At 30.2% G+C, this 11,174-nt stretch overlaps 1 protein-coding gene across 1 annotated transcript; it reads left to right on the top strand.

The window, feature by feature from the left end:
• Positions 1-1,393: 1,393 nt before the first annotated feature.
• LOC140926578 (uncharacterized) lies at positions 1,394-6,805 on the top strand. The gene is made up of 4 exons (XM_073376305.1): positions 1,394-1,755; positions 4,613-4,848; positions 5,035-6,032; positions 6,287-6,805. Exons 1-4 carry the CDS (start codon positions 1,394-1,396, stop codon positions 6,803-6,805), a joined length of 2,115 nt encoding a protein of 704 aa, XP_073232406.1.
• The last annotated feature ends 4,369 nt before the right edge of the window (positions 6,806-11,174 follow it).

The raw sequence follows: 11,174 nt of genomic DNA, 5'->3' as shown, positions 1-11,174 counted from the left end.
CCCTTGTACTTCCTTCACCACTTGAATTTAGTAATTTTAGCAAAAACTGCGATTTCTCCGATTTTTCGCAATTTTTGCTACTGCGTGCAGACTTGGACATGTCTCTTATCTGTAACAAACATGCATTTTAGACATTAGGAGCTTGGTCACCAGCTCCTATATGTACCATTAGGACTAAAAGACGGTTATGCCTGACGGAGGCCTTGTACAAGGAAGTAACAGTTTAATTCTGTAATTTAAAAATATCGCTTTTCCAGCACATGAGGCTTAGCACAATAATACTGTTACTTATAAGATTTATAATTGGCAATGATAAAAAAAAGACTTTAAAATACGTATTACCCACAACTGTTTGTTTTTTACTGATTTGTACTGGAGCCATAATCGGAGTAGAAATCGCAAGCGCCGAGTCCACGCGGTTCCATGGCTAATTGCGCTATTTTTAGCAAGAATTGAGCCACTCTCAACGTTATTAACTCGCGCGGGGACCCGCAAATTTGACAGGCTCCCGCATGGAGTTTCAGGAGATGGGCAATCTTCTTGTAACTTTACTTAAGTGATCTTTAAACTTTCCAAGTGCTTCATATCTCATATGTAATATACGCCTTTGTCATATCTAGTATTAAATATATATTATCCGTATTTTTCCATCCACATAACAAGAGAAATCCACTACAGCTTTGCTACACCTTAAGCGTTGCTTTTTTTATTTAGAGAAAAAAAACTTCTATTTATTTTAACTATCTCCTCGCAGCTCATTTGGGCTGTTTTATATAAGCATTTCCTTCGTTATTTCTTAAATTTTTCGTGATCTCGAAAACTAACGAAAAACGGCAATATCTTAGATAGAAATATGTACACGATGTATCTCTTGATGTGGCTTCAAAAATCATGAAGAGGAATAAAAGGAATGAAATATTTATGCATGGCATTATACTCAGAAATGGGATGACTGTGTAGTTGTTTGTAGGTTCGTCTCTTTCTTCAGTGCCAGTAAAACAGCAGAAACATTTTCATCAACTAATTGCATTTGCCATTATTTTTTGTCGCTGGTGGCGGTAATTTTCCACCCTCCTTTCCCTGATTTTTTTCCCCCGGACGGGATATTCTTTGAACGACATCTCCGACATCTCTTCGTCATTAGATTTCTCAAAAGCACTTTCACTACAATGTTTACAATAACCGGAATCACTTCCATAGACATCAAATTTATAGTCAGTTTCAGGAAGGGACAATGATGCCAAAAGGGAATTTATTCATGTCCCTTAAAGGCAATTTTCAATGCCAGTTGGTGTATACTTTGCACGGCGTTCTTGCAAAAATTATTAGAGAAAATTATTAGAGAAAATGTGAGGGAGGTCTTTACCCAGGGACAAGGGAAGTAGTTAGTAAAATGGGTATCCTGGCTCAGTTTTCGAATTACCAGAATTTCATTAAGAATAGTAATATAATCCCAGATTATGCAAGGGAATATAAGAATGAATATCTTTTTATAAGAGGGATTGATAAGACATGTGAGAAATTTATAAAGAAATTAGATAATGATGGAAAGATATTTGATAGCCCACAAGCTAATAATATTAAGTTTCACTTTAATAAATTTTTGAAAGCTCAAGAAATAGAATATCTTAAAGATATTAGTGAGTTTTATTTAAAAGAGAATGATATTAGTTTTGTAGAATCTTTAGGATTACAATTAGATGATTATACTGATAGATATCACGATCCAGATAGTTATGAGTTTGATCAGGAAAAGTAGGATAATAACGTAGAAAATGATTATCCAGGATTTAAATATTTTTTTGAAAGTTTGAAAATATTCCAGGATAAATTAAAGGTAGATTATAGTTTTGAATCATATATTGAAAAGTTAGAAAATTTAGATACTGAAAGTGAAAGTGAAAGTTATATTGATGAAAGTTATATTGATGATAGTGATAGTGATGAAGAAATTGATGTTGATGAAATATTTGATGATAGTGATAGTGATAGTGATTAATTTTAGCTTGAAGTCTTATAATCTAATAATAAGATTATAAGACGTCATGTCTAACCAATCAGTTGATGATTTTCAGGGTTCTCAACCCTTTATAAATAATAAACAATTTCAGAATTTATTTTTGGATGAAATAAGACATATAATAGAAGAAGAAAAAGAAGGACTGAAGAAAGATTATAAAGAATTTGGTGAAAGAAAAAAATTAAATTAAGCAATATCAAAAAATAAAGAAAATTAGAGAAAAATTACAACAAGGAATTGATATAAAAAAACCTAAAAAATCCAAACCTAAAGGTGTTCATAAAATAAAAACATTTGATGAGTATTTTGAGGAATGTATAAAAAATAAAGAGATACCTAAAGATACTCCTTCTTATTTTCGTGAAGCTCTTGAGAGAGCTATAAAAGAATACGATCAAGGACTTGTAAAAGAAAAATCAGCTTTTGAAAACTTTGCTGTAAAGTATATTATTGAAGGAGATCCTGGTATTTCACCAGTTGAATTTTTTAATAGAGTTTATAAAACTTTAGAAGATTTTTTTACTAATCATCGAAATATTAAATTTGGTATGGTTTTGGTTTGTTTAATGGAGCAGCAAACATTAGGTAAAAAAGGGGAAGTTGTTGGATTAAAAGAAGATAAAGCATATTTTAATTCAGGAACATGTTCTAATCTTTATTCAACAGATGTAAATAAATTAATTCATAAATGTGTTAATAAAATTATTGAAGAATTAGAATCATACCAAAAAAATGGAAGTGGATGGTATTTTAAAGAAATTATTCAACTTGAAATTCATACTGTTGAGTTTAATCCAACGAAGGGATCAACTTATATTCCTCTTCCAGATTGGATAACAAATAAAAAAGCAATAGTTAATATTGAAAACAAAGATGAGAAATGCTTTCTTTGGTGCATACTTAGATATCTTCATCCAAAAGAAGATAATGATACACGATTAAAAGATTTGAAAAAGTATGAGTTTTCACTTAACACCAAAGGAATTACTTTTCCTATGAAATTAAGTCATATTTCCAAATTTGAAAAACTTAATCCATCTCTTCCAGGAATCAATGTTTTTTCAGTTAATGATAACAAAAAGTTTTTTCCTTTAAGAATGGCAGAAAAAGACTGTATTAATACTATTGATTTGTTTCTATATGAAGAAGATGGTGTTTCCCACTATTCACTAATTAAAAGTTTTACTCGTTTGATTAAATCACAAATAACTTCCAGTAAGAATGGTTCATTTTATATTTGTAAAAAATGCTTTACTCATTTTACTAAGTATGAATTATTACAAAAACATATCTTATATTGTTCAAATAATGAAACAGTTTCTGTGAAAATGCCAAAAGAAAATACGATGTTGGGTTTTAAAAATTACTACAAACAACTTCCAATTCCTTTGTAGTTTATGCGGATTTTGAATGTTTTACTAAACCAATGAATACTTGCAGTCCTAATCCAAAAGAATCGTATAATTACAATTACCAAAAGCATGAACCATCAGGATTTTGTTTTTATATAAAAGGAATAGTTCCTGGTATAAAATTTGAACCAATTACTTACACAAAAACCAAAGACAGTGATGATATTTCTAAAATATTTGTTTCTAAAATTGCAAAAGTAACTAATAAGATTTAGTATATACACACTCAGTGATCTTGGTAATTCAAGCAATCTGATTGGTTAGCTATCTCGGACTATGACGTTATATTCACCGCGCTAGGCGGTGAATATAAAGCCGAGCAAAATCGCTGTCGTGAACTGGGTGTTTTGCCAAAGTTTCAAAGTAAAACCTGTTTGAAAATACACAGTATCCAAGTGCTGATGACTTTGAAGCCAAGAAAAGACTTCATGGTGTTTAAACAGCGTGATTTATTGTGAAGTGGTTTACTTTAGCTGACTTTTTGTACGCTCGAAGCTATGTTTACCACTACAGAGGAAAACGAGGTCGCTTTGTCACTGTTTTGTGATTTCGGGATTTTCTCGCAAGACCAGTTTTGCCTATAAATAGAGGTTAATTTATGGAGAAGAGAGGAAGGCAAATATTTTCGAAAATTGTACGTGCCAGCAAGTTAACAAGGCAAAGAACTTTGGAGATAAACAACGCTTACCTTGATCGCAGCCGCTGTTGACAGCATTTGCAAGAAGCGACGAAGAAAACTTTCTCATTCACGGTGAGTTGACAGAAACAAATAAAGCTCTAGATACTTTTCTTCTCAGAATTGGGTAGTAATTTAAATTTTCGGCGTTTTCTTTTAAACCGTTGATGCTAAAGCTCGATACAAAAGGATTAAAACTATCATTTGCCATGTTTGAAGATACTGTAAAGATCTAACTTTTGCGCATCCACTGTATACGGCTTCGTGTTCACGCATGAATTTTCACCCGTCAATCAAACTAATGGTTTTTTAATGGTTTCCTTTCTGATTCTGTTGAGATCACTTCGTGTGGATATACTAAAACAATTATTCACCTCAGGCTCAGTTAATATTGTTGAATAATCCCCTCGACTTCGTCTCGGGGATTATTCAACAATATTAACTTCGCCTTCGGCGAATAATTGTTAAATATAATGATTTCTATCGTCGTCCAATACCTCTTAGACTAACACACACCGAACAAAAATCATTTGATGAAGCGGAAATTTGTCATATTTGTAAGAAAGAATTACTGTCTGACAAAGTTAGAGATCATTGTCATTTTACTGGTCAGTACCGTGGAGCTGCTCATAACAGTTGCAATCTACAGTGTCGAAAACCAATGACTCTTCCAGTTATATTTCACAATCTTCAAGGGTATGATGCACATTTGTTTATAAAACAACTTGCTTGTTTACCAGGTGAGTTAAACTGTATTCCATCGACGGAAGAAAAGTATATTTCCTTTTCAAAAAAGATTAAAGTTGATGAGTATAAATCTTGGCGTACTGGAGAAATGATTCCATTATATTTTGAAATACGATTTATTGATTCATTCAAGTTTCTTCAAACAAGTCTTGCTAATCTTGTTGGTAATTTACAACCAGATGATTTTAATAATACAAAAGAAATATTTAAGGAAAATGTAGAGTTATTAACTCGTAAGGGAGTTTATCCATATGACTATGTTTCCTCAATGGAAAAACTATCTGAAACACAATTACCTCCAAAAGACTCCTTTTATTCAAAACTAAATGATGAAGACATAACTGATGATTATCAACACGCTATTAATGTTTGGAATACTTTTGAATGTAAAACAATTAGAGATTATCATGATCTATACCTAAAGTCTGATGTCCTACTTTTGTCAGATGTATTTGAAAACTTTAGAAAAACTTGTCTTTGCCATTACAATCTGGATCCAACACATTACTACACATCTCCTGGGCTAGCTTGGGATGCATGTCTCAAAGAAACAGGTCAGGAATTACAGTTACTACATGATTATGATATGTTGATGATGTTTGAAAAAGGAATTCGTGGTGGAATATCTCACATATCAAAAAGATATGCAGAAGCGAATAATAAATACATGAAAGATTATAGACCTGATGTGGAGTCTACTTATATCCAATATCTTGATGCAAACAATCTTTACGGATGGGCAATGTCACAATCGCTTCCAACACATGGATTTAAATGGATTAAAAACCTAACAAAAGACAAACTAATGGATATACTGGATAAAAAAAATCATAGTATGCCAAATCGTGGAAGAAAAGGATATATATTTGAAGTTGATTTGAAATATCCTTCCAGCCTATGGGAAACACATAATGACTATCCACTTGCACCTGAGAAGATGAATGTTAATGGTGTTGAAAAACTAATTTGTCATTTTAAACCAAGAAAGAACTATGTTGTACATTATCGAAATCTAAGACAATATCTTGAGATGGGAATGAGAATAACTGCTGTTCATAAAGGAATATCATTTTTTCAGAGTTCTTGGATGGAGCCTTACATAAGAAAAAATACAGAACTTCGAAAAACAGCAGCCAACAGTTTTGAGAAGGACTTTTTCAAACTAATGAATAATTCTGTATTTGGAAAAACAATAGAAAACATAAGAAAAAGACAAAATGTATTTATTATTGATGATCGTAAAAAAAAAAAGCTGTAAAATTAACAAGTCGTCCTAACTTTGATAGAGCAACAATATTTGATAAAAATCTTATTGCAGTTCATATGAAAAAAACAGAAGTGTATTTTAACAAACCAGTATATGTTGGACAAGCAATACTTGATCTGTCAAAAACATTAATGTTTGATTTTCATTACAACTATATTCAAAAGAAATACCCTGCGACGAAGGAGCACAAAAACAAGGCTGAGTTATTGTTTACAGATACTGATAGCTTGATGTATCAGATTTATACAGATGATTTTTATAAAGATATATCCCATGATATAAAAACCAAGTTTGACACATCTGATTATCCTCCTGGTCATCCATCTGGTATACTGACGGGAGTTAACAAAAAAGTAATAGGAATGTTTAAAGATGAAGTAGCAGGAAAACAAATTACTTGTTTTGTTGGATTGCGACCCAAACTTTATAGTTTTAAAATAGAGGATAGTAAAGAAGTTCGTAAATGTAAAGGTATAAAGAAAAATGTTATAAAAAAGAAATTAGATTTTGAAGATTATGTTGATTGTTTATTTTTGGGTAAAAAGCAGATGAGATCGATGAAGATTATAAGAAGTGAAAGTCATGATATATATTCAAAAGAAGTAAATAAAATAGCTCTAAGCACTGAAGATGATAAGCGTGAAGTGATGTTTAATAAAATAAAAACTATCGCTTTAAGATAATAAGATATAATAATAAATGACTTACACAAAAGAAGAAATAGAAAAATATTTAGAAATATTAAAAAGTTACAATAACACCCAATCAGAAGGGGAGGTGAGTACAAAAGTTAGATGTAGTAAATGTCAAAGCGATAGTTTCTTAGTTGATTCAGGTTATAATATTTGCGATTCTTGTGGGTCAACTAATGGTCATGTTCTTGGTTATTTTGACTTGAAAGAATACGATCGATTACATTTTCGAAAAAAGAGTATTTATCAGAGAAAGTATCACTATGAAAAAAAGGTTAATCAAGTTTCTAAAAGACTAAACCTAACTGATGAACAAAAGTGTGAACTGTACAATAAACTCATGAATACAGATAACCACGTTATGGAAATACTAAACAAAAAATACTGTAGAAAGAGAATGATAAGTATTTTTTATCTAATTAAAAAAACTTTTGAAAGAAATGGGTTGTGAAAAGTACAAACTAGTTTATCTTAAGATTTCTGACCAAACTCTGGAGAATTATGAAAAGTGGTGGAGTAGTTATAAATCACTCAACAACGGCCTCAGCCACTCCTCTGTGAAAGAACCAGTAAATAATTCCTGTTAGATAACCGAGTACTTCACATTCTTTAAATGGTGTGTTGAAAGTATAAACACATCGTCTACCAATTCTATACTGTTTCCAGAAAGCTCGAAAAGCGAGACTGAATATTAAATGATTGGTAATGATATTTGAATCTGAAGTTAGGTAGTGTCTCGCTTCTGTTAGTCTGTAAATAATTTGGTCTATATCCAGTTTTTGTGTAAAATACTTTATATAGAGAAACTGGTAAACAAGACAAGCTTTGATAAAGTTATCTGGATAAAATTGGGTTTTATACGTAGGAAAGTAGAAATTCACATATGCTACAATTGATTTGATCATTTTCTATTTTATGTTTAGATAGAAAATGGTATAAAGATTTTATAATTAATATAGAAAATGAGTTTTGATATTTCAAAAGTTAATCTAAAAAAGGAAGGAGAATCATTGCTTTGTAAATTAAGAGATAGTTTTAATGAATTTAAAGATGTATTTAGATTAAATTTATCTGATTCATTTTTTGAATCAATTAAAAAAATGAAAGAGGATCTTACTATAGCAGGGTCGATTGCCATACATGAACAATTAAAAAGAGAAGACAAACCACTTGGGGTTACTATTTTCTGGTATCATGATTATGAAGAATACATTGAAAATAAATCAGAAGATATGAAGACTAAACTTCTAGAAACAGCTTCTTCTGGGTTTTTTAAACCTGATTTGAAAAGTATTGTTAGAATATTAGAATTAGTAGATATAGATATGGAATTTGATGGAGATTTGCGTTACGATGTAAAAATGTTTTTAAAAAAATATGAAATTTATCAAGATTTGAAACAGTAGTGTGGATGGGAATAAAATATAGTTACCATTTTCTATTTAATTTAAAATAGAAAATGAATTAATTAATTAATGTTTAAAGAATATAATTATAATATAAATGACAAGCATGTTGGAAAAAACTTTTAAAAATGAAGATTTAGGAATTGAGTTAAAATCTTATATTGACAAACAGCAAAATGTCTGGTTTTGTGGGAAAGATGTTGCTCGATTACTTAAATATAAAGAAACTAATCAAGCAATTAGAAAACATGTTGATGATGAAGACAAAAAAAGCTTACCCGTAAAAACAACGGGTTAGGTTAGATGGTATACTTTTGTAAATGAATCAGGTTTTTATTCTCTTGTTTTATCCTCAAAATTAGAAACTGCAAAAAAGTTTAAACATTGGATTACCTCACAAGTTCTTCCATCTATTCGCAAATATGGCTATTTTAAAATGTTTAATAACCCGAGTAACAAAATGTTTAAAATAGAAAATGAAAACGATCTTCATTACAAAGTTGTTCAACTAATTAGAAATTATTATCCAAATTCTATATTAGTAGCCGGACTTGGAGAAAATCAAGATACGATGAAAAGAGACTAGATTCTTATAATAAAGGATATCAACGTGGGACACCAGATTTAATGATTCTTGATTTTCATAAGGATTATAAAGGTTTATGTATTGAATTTAAATCACCAACTAATAATTACTGTGTGACAAAATCACAACTAAAAATGAAAGAAAAGTATCGTGAAAATGACTATGCTTTTATACTTAGTAATGATTATGATAAGATAAGCAAAAATATACATAAATATATGACTGGTGTTAGAATTCCATGTAAATATTGCACAAAAACATTTCGTAGTAAAAAAAACACTAATTAGTCATTTTAAAGTTATTCATAGAATAGAAAAAATATTTCAATCACGCGTTTCACGGGGTTGAACTTTTAAACCATTTTTCTTGATCTTGAAATATTTTCTAAAGTATTTTTGATATCTTTATAATTTCTTAAATCTTTTAAATACTTTTCACATTTATCAAACAAATTTTTATCAATAGCATCTTTTTTTAATACTGTACAAAGTATACAATAAGTATTAGCTTTTTCCCTAAGCAAGTCAATATCATCTTCAAGTATAGAATCAACTTCTTTACAAATTTCTCTTCCTTCTACAGCCAAAGTTGATTCGTAAGCACTAATTAATTTACTTTCAAATAATTCAAAATTACCCATTCTACTATATACTTAGATTAAATTTTGTATTATACCTACTAGCAAATTTGTCTACTATAGGAGTTTGATCAATGATCATTTCATCTATTAGTTTCATACGATCAACAAAATCTTGTTTATTCCACTCATCACCCCGAAGAGCTGCACGTAGTTCAACGAGTACTTTTTCATACGTAGTAAATGCAATTCTTGACATTTCAATTTTTCTCTTATAATTTTTTTTCTTTCCAATTCCCGCCACGACAACTCCAGCACCATTTACAACTCCTAGAGCAACGGGGTTTAGTGTTACACCACCAGTAATAGTTCCTATTGCTACTAGACATATTCCAGAAATTGTAAACACATCATCAAGAAATTTGTAACTCTTATAACACTTTTTAAAACACCAGTATTTCTTGTGATAATGTTTGTAAAAATCTTTGAGAGTTGTTACGTTTGATTCTGACAAAGATTTATCAATGTGATTGAATTCAAAGATATCCTTCATTTATTGTTTACAATATCTAAGATCCACTTAACTTTTCTTGAAGTATTACTTTGTGAAATTGCTCAGAGTCAGTGTCGTAAAAGTTTGGAGAGTACATTAATCTTATTAACACTCCATCTTCAGTTGTAAACTTCCAACGTTGATTAACATTGTATTGAACGGCTGGTATAGTTAATGTTGAGCTGTAGTTACGTATTGAAGCTTTTGTGACATTTGAATAAAAATTTTCTGCCAGCCATAAAACAATTATTTTTCCATTAAAACTACTTGGCATGGTAAAATTTTGAGTTGTTTTATTAACAGTTAAAGTTATTTTATTGTTTGTTTTATCATAATTTAATTTTAATAAAATATTATTGTTTGCTGATAAATATTTAGTTAGGGTAAAACTCCTATTTCTCCAATAACTAAAAACAATACATAAAGTATCTACCGGAGAATATGAAGGAGAAAAAGTAACATCATAACCATTAACATTTAATCCTCTATATTCTATTTCACTTAGGTCTTTATTAGATGGTAGTGTAATATTAGGCTTTAAAGAATTAATAATAACTCCAGATGAGCCTATATTTATTCCATAACTATTCGCATCAGCAAAGTCATAAAACTCACTAAAATATTTCCTATACAAAATATTTTTGGTGAAAGGTATTAACTCTTTTACCATTCCACTGTTGCAACACTATTATCATTGTTTCGCTCAAGTTTGATATTTCTTATTGCTTTTTGATTTGCGTTGATGTTGACATTGAACACTACTTCTATTGGTGTGATGTCAAATGCGGTGTGATGGTCGTAAACTTTATCTGGGTCGAGATTGCTAAAGGTACCCACAATTCCATAAGCTATCATATAAACCCCTAAAAACTGTCTCGGATACACAGCCAGATCAGTTCCATCCTGAGGAATATTAACCAAAATGTGAAGAAAGAACTTATTACCAAATGACAACTTCCGGAAATTAACTATTATTCTGTGATAATACATAAATTTTGGTTGATTTTTTGAATCAAGATACCTATGGGATAGTTTCCTTACACTAACATTTCCAATTGATAATCCTGTTGAAGTTCCTTTATCTACACTTATTTGTGACTTATGCCACAGCTGATAATCAGTGTTGAGTATTTCCATACATAGGGTGTAATCAGTATTTGTAGGTAGTCTGTAAAAATTAATTCCCATCTTATACTTATATCCACCTTGGGAATTTTTGATTATTCCAAGGAAAATTA

Source organism: Porites lutea, chromosome 1 (genome assembly GCF_958299795.1).
Source record: "Porites lutea chromosome 1, jaPorLute2.1, whole genome shotgun sequence".
In the NCBI taxonomy this organism is placed as follows: domain Eukaryota; kingdom Metazoa; phylum Cnidaria; class Anthozoa; order Scleractinia; family Poritidae; genus Porites; species Porites lutea.
Note: the sequence above shows the minus strand (reverse complement) of the source record. Positions and strands in the feature narration are given on the sequence as shown.